This window comes from Eriocheir sinensis, chromosome 32 (assembly GCF_024679095.1).
Source record: "Eriocheir sinensis breed Jianghai 21 chromosome 32, ASM2467909v1, whole genome shotgun sequence".
Classification (NCBI taxonomy): domain Eukaryota; kingdom Metazoa; phylum Arthropoda; class Malacostraca; order Decapoda; family Varunidae; genus Eriocheir; species Eriocheir sinensis.
The window spans coordinates 6,553,822-6,573,821 of record NC_066540.1 but is presented as its reverse complement, the minus strand read 5'-3'; the positions used below and the strand labels follow the sequence as shown (position 1 = coordinate 6,573,821).

Here is a 20,000-nt window from a genome sequence, read left to right as displayed (position 1 = left end):
GAGAAAGTGGAGGAGCTTGACACCACCAACACCTCCGCCAACACCACCACCACCACCACCACCGCCAAGATGACCTTTGACACCACCCGACCCACACACCGAACCCGAGTCTATGCGATGGAGACCGAGGACTTTGCGGTACTTATACTCGGCCGTTGTTGTTGTTTTATTCCCTTGGTGTTTATGGTTGTGGCGGTATGGTTAGTTAGTTAGTGGTGTTGGATCCTCTTAGTAAGGGTGTTGGATCCCCTTTGTAATGGTGTTGGATTCCCTTCCCTTATGTATGTGTGTGTGGGGTGTGATTGGATTCCTTTAGTAAGAGGGTGGGGGGGGGGGTAGTTATGAGTCTTGTATTTTTTCTTTTTTTTTATTGTTTTATTTTTTTATTATTATTATTATTTTTTTTTTCCTTTGTTCTCCTCCTCCTCCTCCTCCTCCTTTCCCTCTTTCTTCTCCTATTTCTCCCTCTTTTTCCTATCTCCTCTTTGTCCTCCTCCTCCTCCTCTTCCTATATTTTTTTTGTCCTCCTCTTCCTCCTCCTCCTCTCCCTTCGATGTCTTCTTCATCATCCTTTTCTTCCTATTTCTTTTTTTTATTTTACTTTATTTCCACTTTTCTTCCAGCACTGGTCTCATTCCTTCTATTACAAGTGGTTTTCAATCCTCTAAATATAAGTGTTTTGATTCTCTTAGCACGGCATTTGATTCCCTATAGTGGTGTTTGATCCTCCTCTATTCCCCCCCCCCCCCCGTACAGAGGCTCCAGTCTGCCCTCAACTCCGCCCAGCAGTTGACGTGTCGGAATTGCCTGAGCCAGCTGTCACCCTCCCAAGGTGTGTGGTGAGATTGGCGTCACTGTTCAGCCTGTCCGTCTATGTATTTCTGTGTATCTGTCTATTTGTCTGTCTGTCTGTCTGTGAGGTTAACTACACACTCCCTCTACTAAGTCTCGGTCCTTTTCATCTGCCATTCCCATTAACCCGTCCGCTGCGATTGGCACGGATTTTGCCTTCACTGGTAGCCTGATAACATGCACTCCCAGGTCTTTCTCTGCCTCTGTGTTGGATAGTGGAGTGTTTCCCACGTGGTATTGGTATGCTGGATTTCCCCTCCCAAGGTGCAGGACTTTACATTTTTCTTCATTGAATTGTAGCAGCTACTTTTTGTTCCATTCCTGTAGCTTGGTGATGTCTTCTGGTAGGAAATCCACAGCCAAGGGGTTAATAGGCAGTCTTCAGGATAGCATGTGGGTAGTCTTAGGCCACATGGCAACAACTGAGAATCATCAACTTGTAGAGCGGGTGGGATGCGAACCGGAGTCCTCCAGAACACCTTGGCCTCACGTTGACCACTCAGCCACCTCCAGTATTCCCAGATTATCGTATCCACCATCGTACTTACCGTTTTTAGACACTTAACCCGGTAGCAGCAGGGATCATGTTTCTTAATGGTCCCTCTAAGCGAGAAAAATGAGAAAAAATTATCACTCACACAAACCATTTCATAATATATATCAAAGCATTTGCGATCAGTTTATGTATCATCTTTTTTGGGGGGTTTATATCATGGCACAAATTTGGCCCGTCACTGCTACATGATAAAGCCACAAATTAGGCCCGTCGCTGTTATCGGGTTAACTATAGCAAAAAGACACTAATAATTAAACCTTTCAATGATAACTATAAATAAATGTAGTAATTGGAGTGGAGGAGACAGTTTTGGGGTCGGAAAGCAGAAAACATAAGCGGCTAAGTACGACAATCTGGTAACCCTAAATATGTGTGTGGTATATAGCAAAAAAAAAAAAAAATAAACAGTAGGAAGAGGAGGAGGACAAAGAAGAAATAGGGAAAATAGGAAGACAAGGAGGAAGAAATATTGTAAGAAAGAGGAAGAGGAGGAGGAGTGGGAGGAGGACAAATAAGAAATAGGAAAGAGGAAGAGGAGGAAGAAATATTGTGAAAGAGGAAGAGGAGTAGGAGGAGGACAAAGAAGAAATAGGGAAAAGAGGAAGAAGAGGAGGAAGAAATATTGGAAGAAAGAGGAAGAGGAAGAGGAGGAGGAGGAGGAGGAGGAGGACAACGAAGAAATAGGGAAAAAAGGAAGACAAGGAGGAAGAAATATTGTAAGAAAGAGGAAGAGGAGGAGGAGGAGGAGGACAAAGAAGAAATAGGGAAAAGAGGAAGAAGAGGAAGAAATATTGGAAGATAGAGGAAGAGGAAGAGGAGGAGGAGGAGGAGGAGGAGGACAAAGAAGAAATAGGGAAAAGAGGAAGAAGAGGAGGAAGAAATATTGTAAGAAAGAGGAGGAGGAGGAGGAGGAGGACAAAGAAGAAATAGGGAAAAGAGGAAGAAGAGGAGGAAGAAATATTGTAAGAAAGAGGAAGAGGAGGAGGAGGAGGACAAAGAAGAAATAGGGAAAAGAGGAAGAAGAGGAGGAAGAAATATTGGAAGATAGAGGAAGAGGAGGAGGAGGAGGAGGAGGAGGAGGACAAAGAAGAAATAGGGAAAAGAGGAAGACAAGGAGGAAGAAATATTGTAAGAAAGAGGAAGAGGAGGAGGAGGAGGACAAGGAAGAAATAGGGAAAAGAGGAAGAAGAGGAGGAAGAAATATTGTAAGAAAGAGGAAGAGGAGGAGGAGGAGGAGGAGACATGTATAGCTACTTAGAAGAATTGGGTAAGGTCCACTTGTCATTATTATTAGAAGTAGTAATAGTAGTTTTTATTTATTTATTTCATTTATTTTACTTCTTCACAATATATAACCTGAAAAATAGAGTATGCCTCTCTCTCCCTCTCCTCTTTTTCTCTCTTCCTCTCCTCTTTTTCTCTCTTCCTCTTCCTCTTTTTCCCTTTTATTTTTTCCATGCTGGTCAGTCTGTTAATCAAAGTTCTTCCAGCAGAGAACAACCTCCTGTGTCCAAATTGTAGCCGCAGACAGCCCCCCCTCGCTGCCCCTCCACTCACCTCCACCCCCCTACATCACCTCCACCCACCACTACAGCGAGAAGGTAAGGGAGGTTTGTCTCTCTGTTTCTCTCTCTGTCTTGCTTTTTCTCTCTCTCTCTCTCTCTCTCTCTCTCTCTCTCTCTCTCTCTCTCTCTCTCTCTCTCTCTCTCTCTCTCTCTCTCTGTTTATTTTCTTCTTCTACTTCTTGTTCTTCTTTTTTCTCGATCCTCTTGTTCCTTTTATTTATTTATTTTCTGTTTCTCATTCTTATTTTCTTGTTCTTTTCTCCTTTTCCTCTTCTTATCTCATTTCCTCCCTTTGTTTCCTCTTCCTTCCCTCCTTTCTTCCTTCCTTCCTTCCTTCTCTCCTTCCTTCCTTCTCTCCTTCCTTCCCTCCTTCCTTCCTTCCTTCCTTCCCTCCTTCCTTCCTTCCTTCCTTCTCCTTCCTTCCTTCCTTCCTTCCTTCCTTCTCTCCTTCCTTCTCTCCTTCCATCCTTCCTTCCTTCCTTCCTATCCACTACATAATTATTAATATAGAAGACTGAACTGTCCCCTGTTGTCCGATGCTCATTTGTCTCGCTTATGTTATTAGTATTGTTACCATTATTGTTCCTCTTGTTGAAGGAGATCCAAAAGTGTCATAAGGGATCGGATAGTGTTAAAGGAGATCGGAGAGTGTCATAAGGGATTGGATACTGTTTAACCCTTTCATTGCTAAACGCTTGCAGCGAGCGTTAGGCATATTTACTGGTGGCGCTAAATGCTCGCTGCGAGCTCCAGCCGCACTCAAATCTCCCACGTATGAGAATGTTCCAACACTAATTCTCACAACACAGGATTGCCAATTGAGTGGGTTCTTCACTAAATTTGGTGGAAAATCATGTCAGCCCAGCGCGGAAAATCTATGGACGAGCAACTGGTGGATGTTGTTGACCAATATAGCGACATTTTTGCATAGCTTCATCTATCACATGACTGATATTTTGACCAAATAGTTGTAAATTTTGCAGTTGGCAATACTGCCCTGCCAGCACCCCATCATCAAGAGATCTACAGTAGTTGCCTTACGGTTGACTGTCGTGCATGTATAAATGTACGTCTTCACAGGCAACACCCCCTGAACGTGCCTGTACTTTCGAAGGAGAGGCTTACATTACCGAATCGTATAGATCTTGGCCTCCTCTTTCCAATGGTGTTTTTGTTTTTTAACTGTGATGAATAGTTTTTGAGATACAGCGGTTAAAAGAGTGAGCACTAGCGTCACTTGCTGGTGGTGCTAAAAGCTCACTGCAAGTGCCAGTCGCACTCACAGCAAAAAATACCCCCTGAACGTGCCTGTACATTTGCAGGAGAGGCTTACGTAACCAAATCTTATAGATCCTGGCCTCCTCTTCCCAATGGTGTTTTTGTTTTGTAACTGTGATGAATATTTTTTGAGATACAGCGGTTAAAAGAGATCCCCTTCCCCCGCTGGGGTTCCCGAGCGCGCCTGAGGGGATAGTCTCATTGCGAGTGCTTAGCAATGAAAGGGTTAAAAAGGGTTGGATAGTGAACAGTGTGTGTTTTGTAAAAGGATTCAGTAGTGTCGAGAGAGAGAGACTGGATATGCTAGGGTTTTTATGCATACTGACCCCCCTCCTTCCCCCTATCCCCCCCATCCCCCCCCCCCCCCAAAAAAAAAAAGTGTTCAAGTATAGATGCCACAAAGCGCTCATTGAGGTTTTGTCATCGAGAGAGAGCGAGACTAAGGAGCCTTTTTTTTCTCTCTTTTCTTCCTCTTTCTCTGGTTTTCCTTTTATTTTTTTCCTCTTTTCCTCCTCTCTTTCCTTCTCTTCATTCTCCTCCTTCTCTCTCTCTGATTCCTCCTCCTCCTCCTCCTCCCTCTTCTTTTTCTTCCTTTCAATATCTATCTGCAAATTATGGATAGATAAAGTCAAGGATAGGGGACGATAGATACATAAGTACATAGATAGATAGATACATAGATTCATTGATAGATACATAGGTGTTAGGTGTACTGCAAGAGCTGCCCTGTGCATAGCTGGCCTTCTGCAGACTCCTAGATGCTGGAAGATATAATAGTTACCCTCATAAAGCTGATAGTTATTAGTGATAGTGTTAGGTTCTGGGATGAACTCACGCAGACTCACTGGTACTGCAAAATTATATAGTTACCCCTCAAAACTAACCTAAGATACTAGAAAATCTTTAAAATATTTTAGTTACCCTCAAAAAGCTGATAAATGTTAGGGTGATAGTATTAGGTTCTGGGATGAGCTCACGCAGCCTAAGTGGCGCTGGAAAATGATATAGTTACCCCCAAAACTAACCTAAAATACTAGAAAATCTTTAGTATATAAAAGTTACCCTCAAAAAGCTGATAAATATTAGGGTGATAGTATTAGTTTCTTGGATGACCTCACGCAGACTAAGTGACCCCAAAAAATGATATAGTTCCCCCCCAAAACTAACTTAAGCACTAGAAAATCTTTGAAATATCATAGTTACCCTCTAAAAGCTGATAAACATTAGGGTGATAGTATTAAGTTCTGGGATGAGCTCACACAGACTAAGTGGTGCTGGAAAATGATATAGTTACCCCCCAAAACTTACTTAAAATACTAGAAAATCTTTAACCCGGTAGCTGCGGGGATCATGTTTCTTAAAGGCTCCTCTAAGCGAGAATAATGAGAAAAAATCATCACTCACGCAAACCATTTCATAATATATATCATCGCATTTATGATCAGTTTATGCATCATCTATTATGGGGGGTTTATATCATGGCAGAAATTTGGCCCGTTGCTGGTACACGGTAAAGCCACAAATTTGGATCGTCACTAGTACCAGGTTAAAATATAATAGTTACCCTCAAAAACCTGTTAATTATTAGTGATAGTCTTAGGTTCTGGGTGACCTCATGCAGACTCGGTGACACTGCTTAATAAAATACCTACCCCCCAAGACTTAAAATACTTGAAATACAGCTAAAAAATGTAATAGTTGCCCTTGTGGCGAGTGGTTAAAATGCCTAGTGATGAAGTTACAGGTCCAGGTTCGAATCCCGGCCTGGACTGTTGGAATGCAGGCGACCCAGCTTGTCATCCCTTATCTTTTCCTCTTTTTCTCTCTTTTCCTCTTTCTCTGGTTTTCCTTTCATTTTTTCCTTCTTCTCTTCTCTTTCCCTCTTTTTCTTCTCTTCTTTCTTTCTCCTTTTCCTCCTCCTCATCCTGTTATTCCCTCTCCTCCTCCTTTCCTCTTTCTCTGATTTTCCTTTTATTTTTTCCTCTTTTCCTCTTTGTTTTCCTTTTATTTTTTCCTCTTTTCCTCTTTGTTTTCCTTTTATTTTTCCTCTTTTCCTCTTTGTTTTCCTTTTATTTTTTCCCTCTTTTTCTCTTTTCCTCTTTTTCTCCTCTTCTTCTCTTTCTCCTTTTCCTCCTCCTCTTCCTGTTATTCCTCCTCCTCCTCCTTTCCTCTTTCTCTGGCTTTCCTTTTATTTTTTCCTCTTTTCCTCTTTGTTTTCCTTTTATTTTTTCCTCTTTTCCTCTTTGTTTTCCTTTTATTTTTTCCCTCTTTTTCTCTTTTCCTCTTTTTCTCCTCTTCTTTCTCCTTTTCCTCCTCCTCTTCCTGTTATTCCTTCTCCTCCTTTCCTCTTTCTCTGGTTTTCCCTTTATTTTTTCCCTCTTTTCCTCTTTTTCTCCTCTTCCTCCTTCTCTTCTTTCTCCTCTTCTTCCTCCCCTGTTCACACTCTGACAACTCTGTGCCACGACAACCCAGCGACTGTTAGGCCCCTTCACACTGTTCCAACTCAGCATCCAGCGATCGTTTCTAGACCTCTTTCCGACCCTGTACGACCCTTTCACATCAATATTTCACACCCAAGACCTCGTGTACCGAGTCGCTGCATGGGTTGTCGTGGCCCAGAGTCGGCACAGTGTGAACGGGGCTTAAGTGTGTACCTGGGGACACCTGGGGAAGGCACGCTGCGGTAACCCGGATGTCCCACTGGCCCCGTGTCCCGGGGTGATGGGTTCAGGCCCCCACAGGCTCAAGGGTTAATGGCCACACTCAGGTATAGTGTGTGTCTCTAACTTTACCTTTACTCTTTAAGAAATTTGAAGAATAATAGATCAGTAAAAACAACATGACAAACAATTGCCATCCACCGCCAAACAAAATCTTCTTAAAACCAACAAACGCACAAACCACCAAAACGGCAGACTCCAGCGAGGGGGTGAGCGTGTGCACAATCAGCAGCAGCAGCAGCAGCGACAGCGGCAACGACAGCGGCAGCAGCAACAACAACAATAACAGCAGAGGAGGAGGAGGAGGAGGAGGGGGTCGACCTCCACCTTTCTGCCCCTCCCCCTCCCCCTCCCCCTCCAATGGCAGGAGAGAGAGCGATGTGGAGGTGATAAGCAACCCGTCCGTGTCCAGCATTGAGGTGTTGAGCGAGAATAATAAGGGTTAGTAGAGAGAGAGAGAGAGAGAGAGAGTACTTGTACTATATCTAACTTCAAAATTGGTTATTTAAGTGTGCCCATATCTTGCTTCCTGCCCCATGAAGTCCCCTTGTGTTGTCTTCTGCCAGCCTTCACACTTGGAAAACCATAGGAATGAGTGTAAAAGTAAAAACGAGTGTGAAAATAGCCACAAAATGTGTGTGCTAACCCTTGGTGCCAAGGGCAGCTGAGAGCTGCAACGAAATGGGAAATGCAAGGGGGGCAAGGTCTCCCTGTTTGGAGGTTATATATATATTAATGGAGGTCGTAGGTAAGAGCATGAAGACGCCTTAGGCTGCGGCCACACTGGGAGCAAGAAAGCGAGCGAGAGCGAGGAACTTTAATACATTATAAGCAATGCAGGTGGCCACACTGTCAGTGAGCAGGTAATGGCAAGAAAGCGAGTTGGTAGGCAAGGAAGTGAAAAGAGTTGATGGCTAACTTTTCTAGCGTGAGATCGCTTGGTCAGAAGGAGTGACATCACAGACATGCTTCGATATTATTTGCCACAAGTCACCTCATACACTAGATAGGGCATTTTGGTGAACACCGTTAGTCACAACAGTGATTACAGAACCCGAACATGTTTGTGAAAACTCACTAAAATAAAAGCTAAATAAATAGTGACGAGTTGAAGTTAAGGAATCACTCCAAAATGTTTACAACACATTTTACATATAGCTACCATTTGCAGCAGCTATGAAATGAGTACTGAAATAAACTGTTCCATCTTATAAAGAAAAGCCTCTTGAACACGAAGGCGTATACAGATTTTTCATAAAACGCCAAATCAGTGAAGCTCGGAACTATTTATAAAAACATTTCGCCTCATCCCTCGTATGCGGTGATGGGGGCAGGTACGAGGGCTGTGTATAGTGTTGCCAGGCTGTACTGCTCCTTCAGAACAAAAGTATGCTCCAATTCTCTCTCATATTTGGCAATACTTGAGTAGCTTTCTAAACCCCAAATATTATCTGCAAGTCGTCAGTCTTTTCTGTCACATCAGTTATTGCCTTGATCCTCTTCTTCGTTTATCATGTGTTGCATGCATACAGCTTTGGTATGAAGCACTAACACATTCCACCCTTTCTTGGGCCATGAGAACACTTTTTTTTTTTATTATGCCTTCGTAGTGGGGCCTGATGGTTGGCCCCAGCCCGTTGTGGTGCAGGCAATTGTTTATAGCGGCGCCATCTTGCATTGGCTCATGCTGCCCCCCGGAACTCCTTGATTCACTTGGACGGTTTTCTCTAGAGTCCGGGTTGATGGGTGGTCTTCTGGACAGCATGTAGGTAGTCTTAGGCCACTCGACGGTGACTGAAAAATCCCAGGTGGTAGTGTGGGGATTCGAACCCGCGTCGTCCATCACGCAGTGAATGTGGAGCCCGCACGTTACCACTCAGTTACCGCCTACTTGGCACTTCATCATACTATTCTCTAGTAAAAGAGATTTCAGCACGTATGCCATGAACATCAGCTGATGGTCGGTTTATACACCATCAGTAAAGGTGGGCACTGTACCGTAGGTCGCATTGCCATGACAACCCTCACCTCGCCTCGCTTTTCATGTGGCCACTGAAACTCGCCTTGCTGCTCTTGCTCTCGCCCGCTCTCGTATTCTCGCTCCCAGTGTGGCCACGGCCTAAGTCTTGGATTTTAGCGGTGGTTTTTGGCTGCTGCAGGACACTGTGGGCTATTCTGCTGCCCTTGGTCACACGGGTTCCCACACATTTGATGGCTATTTTCACACATCTCTACGTTCTTTCTGATGTTGTTTCAGAGGTTTGAAGAAAATATGTGTGGCAACAGAAGAACAGTTGGCTGGATAGGAAACAAGATATCGGCATGTTGATAAAACCACGGTAAAGATTCGTTTTAGTACTGTGCCAGTATCTCATTATCTACTTTATGAAACATCACTATCTCTTAATATATCTTTTCTACAAACCTTCAACAGTCATGGAAACGCTTTCAAAATCCAATTCAAGAATTTTTTTTTAACTCCTGAAAATAAGGGATAATGTTTATGAAAGCGCGTCGCCTCCTCTGGTGCTGGCCGCGGCGACGGTGCTGCTGCCACAGCCGCAAAATAGCTTGCAGAGAGTTTAGAGTTGGGGAGCATATTTAAACTACTCCAACCGAACTTTACGACCTGCGCTCGTCAGGTCATAGGCGGGCCCATCGCAGGCGCGCCCGTCGCCAGAGCAAACCTGTTATTTTTATGCAAATACCACGAATTTTATGATGGAGCATGAATATAACCTAACCTAACCTTAGCTAACCTTACTTGACCTAACAAAACCCCCTGCGAGCTATTTTGCGACTGCGGCGGCACCACCGTCGCCACAGCCAGCACCAGAGGAGGCGACGCGCTTTCGCAAACATCATCCCCTATTTTCAAGAGTAAAAAAAAAAGTCCTTGAATTGGATTTTGAAAGCATTTCCATGACTGTTGAAGGTTTGTAGAAAAGATATATGAAGAGCTACTGATGTTTCATAAGGTAGGTAATGAGATACTGGCACGGTACTAAAACGAATCTTAACCCAAACCAGTCCCTCCCTACCCGTGTAACCTTATTGCTATTTCTCATCCTCCTTCTCTTACTATTAATTTGTGTGTGTGTGTGTGTGTGTGTGTGTGTGTGTGTGTGTGTGTGTGTGTGTGTGTGTGTGCATATGCTCAGGTGGTGGGTTAGTTTTTGCCTGTTAAAATCTAGTTACTATCACTACTACTACTACTGCTTCTACTACTACTACTACTACTACTACTACTACTACTACTACTAACAACTTTCGAGCACTACTAATCTTGCTGCTACTACTACCACTGCTTCTGCTGCTAATACTACTATCACTACTACTACTACTACTACTACTACTACTACTACTACTACAACTACTACTATTACTACTACTACTTATGTCAGTACCGCTACTTACACCACTAAATGCTGTTGGTAATGCTGGTACACTGCTACTGCTGCTGCTGCTGCTGCTATTACTGCTACTACTAACAGAGTGGTTTAACAGTATGTAGAAAGATGAATAAATAAATGAATGTGGTAAATTAAAGGTATATGTAAGGAAGGTAATAAAGGAAAAGGTTTTGACATGTCGTAAGCTGGTGGAAGATTATTTTACTAGAGTCCCCCGTTGCATGTGGGTGGTTTTCTCTCTTTTTTTTTGGGGGGGGGGGGGTGAGGTGGTGGTGGTGGTGGTGGTGGCTTGGTATCATCCCCTTAATTTTTTTTTTTTAGGCTAAGGAGACAAGTTTAAGTGAAATAATAAAAAAAAGATGGTCCACACATTATTACACATCATATTTACCAGAACTAGACACCTTTCTTTGGCCCACACATTATTACACATTTTTACAGGAACTGGACACCTTTCTTTGGCCCACACATTATTACACATTTTTACAAGAACTGGACACCTTTCTTTGGTCCACACATTATTACACATTTTTACAAGAACTAGACACCTTTCTTTGGTCCACACATTATTACACATTTTTACAAGAACTGGACACCTTTCTTTGGTCCACACATTATTACACATCATTTTTACAAGGACTAGACACCTTTCTTTGGTCCACACATTATCGCACATTTTTACAGAAACTGGACACCTTTCTTTGGTCCACACATTATCACACATTTTTACAAGAACTGGACACTTTTCTTTGGTCCACACATTATTACACATTTTTACCAGAACTAGACACCTTTCTTTGGTCCACACATTATTACACATCATTTTTACAAGAACTGGAGACCTTTCTTTGGTCCACACATTATCACACATTTTTACAAGAACTGGACACCTTTCTTTGGTCCACACATTATTACACATTTTTACAAGAACTGGACACCTTTCTTTGGTCCACACATTATTACACATTTTTACAAGAACTGGACACCTTTCTTTGGTCCACACATTATTACACATTTTTACCAGAACTAGACACCTTTCTTTGGTCCACACATTATTACACATCATTTTTACAAGAACTGGACACCTTTCTTTGGTCCACACATTATTACACATCATTTTTACAAGAACTGGACACCTTTCTTTGGTCCACACATTATTACACATCATTTTTACCAGAACTAGACACCTTTCTTTGGTCCACACATTATTACACATCATTTTTACAAGAACTGGACACCTTTCTTTGGTCCACACATTATTACACATTTTTACAAGAACTGGACACCTTTCTTTGGTCCACACATTATTACACATTTTTACAGGAACTGGACACCTTTCTTTGGCCCACACATTATTACACATTTTTACAGGAACTAGACACCTTTCTTTGGTCCACACATTATTACACATCATTTTTACAAGAACTGGACACCTTTCTTTGGTCCACACATTATTACACATCATTTTTACAAGAACTAGACACTTTTCTTTGGTCCACAAATATACATTTACTCATCATCATCATCATCATCATCATCATATGTTTACTAGCTGCCCTGCTCTCCACTTTTATCAATTCTTGCTCACCCCCAAAATTTTATGTGGTCCAATGTAGCGTCAAGTCTCGTACCCTTGTTTTTGTGTGTCCGTTCCTGATCTGCCGAGCTTTGTTTGCATACACAGGGTGGACGAATTTTGGCACGGTGTATGTAAACAATGCGGACGGACCAAAACAAGGGGATGAGACACGACGCCACACCGGGTTAAAGAAAATAAACGAAGATTATTATTTATGGTGAGAGTGTGATGCTATTTTTATCACTTGTTACTACTACTACTACTACTACTACTACTACTACTACTACTACGATTATGTTCTCCCTTCGTACACAGATAACAATGGTAATGGTGGTGGTGGTGGTGGTGGTTGGCCCCCTCACCCCCCCACTGCTTCCCACCAGCCCCCCAGCACCCAGGATGGCCATCCCCCTGCCCCCCCACACCCCCACCAGGACCCCCAGTTCTCGACCATGCAGGAAAGCAGTTCATCGGGTGAGAAATATTTTTGTTGTTGTTGTTATTATTATTATTATTATTATTATTATTATTATTATTATTATTATTATTATTATTATTATTCGCTGTGTTATTACTAAGTGTCTCAGACTTTTCTAGCTTGCTTTCTCTCTCTCTCTCCCTCTATCTATCTATTTATTTATCCATTACTCACAGAAATGTCCGACTAACCAAACCTTGTTATGTTTTCTACCCCACAATCCTGTTTCTCTCTCTCTCTCTCTCTCTCTCTCTCTCTCTCTCTCTCTCTCTCTCTCTCTCTCTCTCTCTCTCTCTCTCTCTCTCTCTCTCTCTCTCTCTCTCTCTCTCTCTCTCTCTCTCTCTCTCTCTCTCTCTCTCTCTCTCTCTCTCAGGGTCCATGACGGGCAGCGTGTGCACCGCCTACGAGAGAGGGGGGGTGGGGGGCCCTCCCTCCCTCCCCCTAACCCCCCACCGCACCCCCCAACCTCACCCCCCCTCCTCCCCCCTCGCTCTCCCTCCGAACTTGGACGCGACGGACGGGGCATCGGGTAAGTGTACATGTGTGTGTGTGCATGTTTTTCCATAGGTGTGTATGCGTGTGTTTGCCTCGGTCTTCTGCCTCTTAACCCCTCAGCTGCGATTGGCACAGATTTGACCTTCACTGGTAGCCTGGTAACATACACTCTCAGGTCTTTCTCTGCCTCTGTGGTGGATAGTGGAGTGCTTCCCATGTAGTATTGGTATGCTGGATTTGTCCTTCACTAGTAGCCTGGTAACATACACTCTCAGGTCTTTCTCTGTCTCTGTGGTGGATAGTGGAGTGCTTCCCATGTGGTATTGGTATGTTGGATTTGGCCTTCACTGGTAGCCTGGTAACATACACTCCCAGGTCTTTCTCTGCCTCTGTGGTGGATAGTGGATTGTTTCCCATGTGGTATTGGTATGCTGGATTTTGCCTTCACTGGTAGCCTGGTAACATACACTCCCAGGTCTTTTTCTGCCTCTGTGGTGGATAGTGGAGTGTTTCCCATGTGGTATTGGTATGCTGGATTTTGCCTTCACTGTTAGCCTGATAACATACACTCCCAGGTCTTTTTCTGCCTCTGTGGTGGATAGTGGAGTGTTTCCCATGTGGTATTGGTATGCTGGATTTCCCCTCCCAAGGTGCAGGACTTTACATTTTTCTTCACTGAATTGTAGCAGCCACTTTTTGTTCCACTCCTGTAGCTTGGTGATGTTTTCTGGTAGGAAATCTGCAGTCAGGGGGTTAAGGATGTAAGGAAACTAACTATACAGACATTCTCTATTTATGTATCTTGTTATATATCAGTCATAAATCCAGTTATATATGCATCAGGTTGAGAATCCTTTATCCAAAATTCCAAAATCCGAAAGTTTTTTTAATGCTGTCGATGCTTTTTTTTCTATGTTTCTGGGGTAAGGTTATTTAACTGTTCTGTCTGTCACCTTAGTTTTTCTTCTTATCTTTTTTCTCTGCTAAGGCCGTCTCTGCATTTGAATTATTGCCTTGGTTTGTTTTTTCATCTCTCTCTCTCTCTTTCCTGTTTCTAGAATGTGTGATGTTTCTTGGGGACAAAGTAGGTCAATTTCATGTGTTTTATGTAATTCAGATTGTTGTTATTATTATTATCATTATTATTATTATTATTATTAGTAGTAGTAGTAGTAGTAGTAGTAGTAGTTGTAGTAGTAGTAGTAGTAGTAGTGGTGGTGGTATTAGTAGTAGTAGTAATAGTAGTTGTAGTTGTAGTTGTAGTAGTGGTAATAGTAGTAGTAGTAGTAGTTGTAGTAGTAGTAGTAGTAGTAGTGGTGGTGGTATTAGTAGTAGTAGTAATAGTAGTTGTAGTTGTAGTTGTAGTAGTGGTAATAGTAGTAGTAGTAGTAGTTGTAGTTGTAGTTGTAGTACTGGTAATAGTAGTAATAGTAATAGTAGTTGTAGTTGTAGTAGTGGTAATAGTAGTAGTTGTAGTTGTAGTAGTGGTAATAGTAGTAGTAGTAATAGTAGTTGTAGTAGTGGTAATAGTAGTAGTTGTAGTTGTAGTAGTGGTAATAGTAGTAGTAGTAGTAGTAGAGGTATAGCTAATATTGTTGTTGTAATTAATACCTTCGTCTTCCTCTCCTTCTTCTTCTCAATTTCCTCATTTCTTACTTCTTAAATCCTCCTCCTCCTCCTCCTCCTCCTCCTCCTCAGAGCTCTCTAGCACACTCTATTTTTCTGCTGAAGGATCACTAGGGGGGTCCGCTTCCCCCCTGCCGGACCCCCCTCCTCTTCACCCCGCTTCCGCCAGCAGTGGTGGGGGTAAGTTGTTGTTGTTGTTGTTGTTTTGGTGGTGGTGGTGATGGTGGTCTTTGTGTTGATTTGTCTGTTTGGTTTTCTGTTTCTGTTTCTTTGTGTGTGTGTGTGTGTGTGTATGTGTGTGTGTGTGTGTGTGTATCACCACAGCCTGGCAGCACAGAGCTTTACCAACTGAGCTATCAGAAAGTTATGTGTGTGTATGTGTGTGTGTGTGTGTGTGTATCACCACAGCCTGGCAGCACAGAGCTTTACCAACTGAGCTATCAGAAAGTTATGTGTGGTGTGTGTGTGTGTGTGTGTGTGTGTGTGTGTGTGTGTGTGTGTGTGTGTTTACCTAGTTGTGATTTACAGGAACGGAGCTATGCTCATGCTGTCCCGTCTTTCCAACTACTTCCGTCTAATTTGGCCTTAAATGCGCTTATTGACTTAGCCAGCACCACTTCCCTCTCCAGCCCATTCCAGACCCCCACACATCTCTGCGGGAAAAGCATAATTTAATTCATGATTCACAACATGGGTTCACAAAGGGCAGGTCTTGCCTTACTAACCTGTTGTCCTTCTACACTAAAGTAATCGAGGCAGTTGACAGAGATGAAAACTATGACATATTATATCTAGATTTCAGTAAAGCGTTCGACAAAGTCCCTCATCACCGGCTATTACTAAAATTACAGGCTCACGGCGTAGATGGGAAAGTTTTGAACTGGATCAGGGCGTGGCTTAGTGGTAGGAAGCAGAGAGTGCAAATCAATGGTAGGAAATCTGAATGGGGCAGTGTTACGAGTGGAGCCCACAGGGGTCGGTGCTGGGTCCTCTGCTTTTTATTATTTACATCAATGACTTGGACACAGGAATTAGTAGCGATGTCAGTAAGTTCGCAGATGATACCAAGATCGGTAGAGTAATCCAATCAGACAGCGACGCTACAGTTCTCCAGGATGAGCTTGACAGACTATATGATTGGGCGAGGAAGTGGCAGATGGAATTCAATGTCGGGAAGTGTAGCATTTTGAGCGTAGGTAGGAATAACCCCTTACACAATTACGCCTTAAATGACACTCCTCTAAGCAGGTCTGGGCGTGAGAGAGACTTAGGAGTCCTAGTGAGCGCTGACCTCTGTCCTAGGGCTCAATGCATTCAGGCTAAAAATTGGGCAAACAGAGTACTAGGTTTCATCTCAAGGAGCGTGAGCAATAGGAGCGCTGAAGTCATTCTCAAACTTTACTTAGCACTAGTTAGACCTCATCTCAATTATGCAGTTCAGTTCTGGTCCCCCTACTATAGAATGGATATCAAGATGTTAGAATCTGTACAGAGGAGGATGACAAAGATGATTCAGGGGGTGAGAAACTTGCCTTATGAAGACAGGCTGAAGCAGTTAAATCTACACTCTCTAGAAAGGTGAAGGGTGCGAGGAGACTTGATCGAAGTTTATAAATGGATGAAGGGATTTAATAAAGGGGATGTCAATAAAATTTTTGAGAGTGAAAGAGCCAGGTAGGACGCGTGGCAATGGTTTTAAGTTAGACAAATTCAGATTCAACAAAGACATAGGCAAGAATTGGTTCACCAATAGAGTGGTGGACGAATGGAACAGGCTTGGGAGTCATGTTGTGGGTGCCAATACCATAGATACATTCAAGAAGAGGTTAGATAAAGCCATGGATGGTGAGGTAAGGTGGGGTTGAGTGTACAGGAGCTGCCTTGTATAGGCCAACTGACCTCTTGCAGACTCCTTACGTTCTTATGTTCTTATGTTCTTATGTCTTCTACAAATTCTTTTTCTCAACAGTTTTCAATTCCTCTTAAGTTTCTTTCTTCTCTTATCAAAAGGTGATCTCTATCCAATTTCTCTAAACCATTCATCACCCTATACACCGCTATTAAATCTCCTCTTTCTCTTCTAATTTCCAATGTAGGGAGGTTCAGCCTCAGCAGTCTTTCTTCATAAGGCAGGTCGCTCAGACTAGGTGCCATTTTTTATTGCTGCTCTCTGTATCCTCTCCAGTTTTCTAATGTGTTTCTTAAGTGATGGCGACCAACCCACTGATGCATATTCTAGTCTTGGGCGTATCAAGGTCACAATTGATTTCCTTCCCATGTCCTCATCAAGGTATGTGAATGCTAATCTGATGTTCCTCAGCAGGTTGTATGTCTCAGCTGATATTTTATTCACTTGTCTTTCTAGAGACAAGTTTACTGTCATCATCGCTCCAAGGTCTTTTTCTTCTGTCTTCTTGTCTAACTTATCCTTACCCAACTTATAATGTCCCTCTACTCTCATTCCACTCATTCCAAATTCAATAACACTCACTGTTTGGTATTAAATTCCATTTCCCACTTCCTGCTCCACTCCCACACTATGTCCAGGTCTCTCTGGAGCAGCAAGCAGTCATCCTCTTTTTCCACTCTTCTCATTATCTTAGCATCATTGGCAAACAGACTCACATGTGTGTGTGTGTGTTTGTGTTTCTCTGTCTGTGTCTGTATCTTTTCTGTCTTTTGTCTCTGTGTATGTCACTCTATCTGTCCATTATCTGTCTTTCTGTGTCTCAATTTATATATTTCTCTCTCTCTCTCTCTCTCGTGCGTGACCTCAAATTCTCACAGCAATGCATCGATGCAGCAAATAAAGCGAACAGAATGTTGGGCTTCATTAAAAGAAACTTTTTATTCAAGAATAAAGATGTAATACTTCCACTCTACAATAGTTTAGTCAGACCCCACTTGGAATATGCGGTACAGTTTTGGTCTCCCCGCCATGCTAAGGACATTGCTAACTTAGAAGGTGTTTAGCGTCGGGCAACAAAAATTATCCCTTCCTTGCGCAACAAATCTTACGAAGAAAGGCTTTCCACCCTTAACATGTTCTCTCTTGAGAAATGTTGCCTCCGAGGAAAACTGATCGAATGTTTTAAAATACTAAATGGTTTCACGAATGTAGACAGATCAACATTGTTTATGATTGATGACACTTTGCGTACAAGGAACAGTGGCATAAACTTCAAATGTAGACAAGTAAATTCAGACTGCACTAAATTTTTCTTCACCAACGTTGTAGTGCGAGAATGGAATAAGCTCCCACCGTCAGTGGTCCAGTGTAACACGATTGACTCCTTCAAAAACAAGCTCGACCGTCACTTCCATCAACTTAATATCAACTAGAGTTGAAAAGCATCGTTTTGGAGCCATCTGATTAATGTAGAATCACTTAGGTTTAAGGACAGACCACCTAGTCTGGACCATGGGGTCTGTGTGGTCTTATTTTCTGTGTAAATCTATGTAAATATCTCCCCCCCCCTCCCCCATAACCCCCTCTCAATCACTTACCTCTCCACAGATACGTTCAAGGAAGCGGGAGAAGAGGAGGAAGAGGAGGGAGGAATAGGACCAGCAGGAGGAGGAAGACTGGTCAGCATCTCTCCGTGGGTTGAATCCCTCCTCCATACATACACAGGTAAGGTGCACATGTGTGCGTCTGTGTGTGTGTGTGTGTGTACAAATATTCTAGGGATTTTTTTTCTACGTATTTTTCTCTTTCTTTCTCTTTTTTTCTTTTTTTGATCCTTTATTTCTTCTTTCTTTTCTTTCTTTCTCTTATTTAATTTTTCTTTTTTTTCTACTTATTTTTTCTTTTTTCTCATTTCTTTCTTTGGTCCTTTATTTCTTCTTCTTTCTCTTCTTTCTTGTGTTCTTTATCTTTCATTTTTTCTTTCTTTTTATCTTTTCTCATTCCTTCATTCCTTCATTCAGCATTCCATAGTACATCTCATTTTCAGTCTATTCACCACACACACCACAGTTTACTACTCAACCAGTGTCCTGTTCAACCAGTTTTTGGCACAAATAATAAATTTTTTGCATTCATCAATCCCTAAGTTGATTAATCCATCCGCTGCAATTGGCATGGATTTTGCCTTCACTGGTAGCCTGTAACATACAGTCCCAGGTCTTTCTTTGCCTCTGTGGTGGATAGTGGAGTGTTTCCCATGTAGTATTGGTGTACTGGATATTCCCTCCCAAGGTGCAGGACTACATTTTTTCTTCATTGAATTGTAGCAGCCACTTTTTGTTCCATTCCTGTAGCTTGGTGATGTCTGACTGTAGGAAATCTGCAGTCAAGTTGATTAAGATGTGTAATGTACTTCCAGATGCTGTTGTTTCCTTTGTTGACATTGATAAGTTAAAAGCAAAAGTCATCACCGACCACCTGTTAACTTATTAGACATTGCTTCTCTCCCCACTTTTTTATTTTGTTTTTCTCCTTATTTTTCTGTCAGTGTCTCTCTCAGTTTTCATAGCCGTGTTCGCTCATCAAAGGAATGCTGTGTGAGGCTGTCATTTTTATTTTCCCTTGATGCTCTTTCGTGGATCTCGGTGATAATAGTAATAATAATGATAATCTTTCTCGCAGGGTATCACTGGAGATGGTGGGAGGACTTAGACGCGGAGGAAGAAGAGGAAAGAGAAAAGGACGAAAAGATGAAAAACGGAGACAGAAAAAAGAATACGAAAACAAAGAAGAAGAAGACAAAGAAAGAAGACAAGGAGGATGAAAAACACACCAAAAATATGAACCAATCTAACCAAAGTAAACAAACAAATCAAGACCAAGACCGAGAGTTCCTTCACACCAACAGATCCACAACAACAACAACAACCTCCTCCTCTGCCATGTCTTCCTCCACTTCCTCCTCCTCCTCCTCGTCATCCTCCTCAGGTATGCGAGGGAGGAGGCACAAGGACAGGTATGGGTCGCTAACAAGGCCGCACAACCCCATCACTTACAACTACGAGGACTTCACGGAGGTTGACCACAGGCTGAAGCTGCATCTCGAGGTGGTGCTGTTGGTTGAGCCTGACGAACACCTCCTCGGGCTGGTGAAGGTGAGAGGCTGATAATGATGATGATGGTGAAGGTGGTTGGGGGTGGTTGAGAGAGGGGTGAAGTTTAGTTGGTAATATTTTTTTATGTTAGAAGGTGAATTGGTAATAATTTTTTTTTTTTTTTTTTTTTTTTTTTTTTCAGGTGGCTTCAGTTGGTAATGCCTTTCCTTTTATTGGGGTTTAGTTGGTATTACTTTCTTAGGGGAAGGTTTGGAGTTGGTGACACTGTTTTCAGGGGAGATTAGCAGTTGGTAATACTTTTTGGGGAGGGGGAGGTTTGCATTTTTTTTTACAGAAGTGGAATAAGATCATGATAATTCTTTTTAGCGAAGGTTAGCGGTTGGTAGGTAATACTTTTTTGCAAGGGAGGTTAA

The 20,000-nt window shown here is 42.5% G+C and overlaps 1 protein-coding gene across 1 annotated transcript in view; it reads left to right on the top strand.

The window, feature by feature from the left end:
- LOC127006419 (uncharacterized) overlaps positions 1–20,000 on the top strand; it is a gene marked incomplete at its 5' end in the record, with an annotated part of 37,807 nt that overhangs the window by 13,403 nt on the left and 4,404 nt on the right. The window contains one exon of the mRNA XM_050876372.1: positions 19,460–19,626. Coding sequence (XP_050732329.1) covers positions 19,460–19,626 — 167 coding nt within the window. The remainder of the gene's footprint in view (positions 1–19,459; positions 19,627–20,000) is intronic.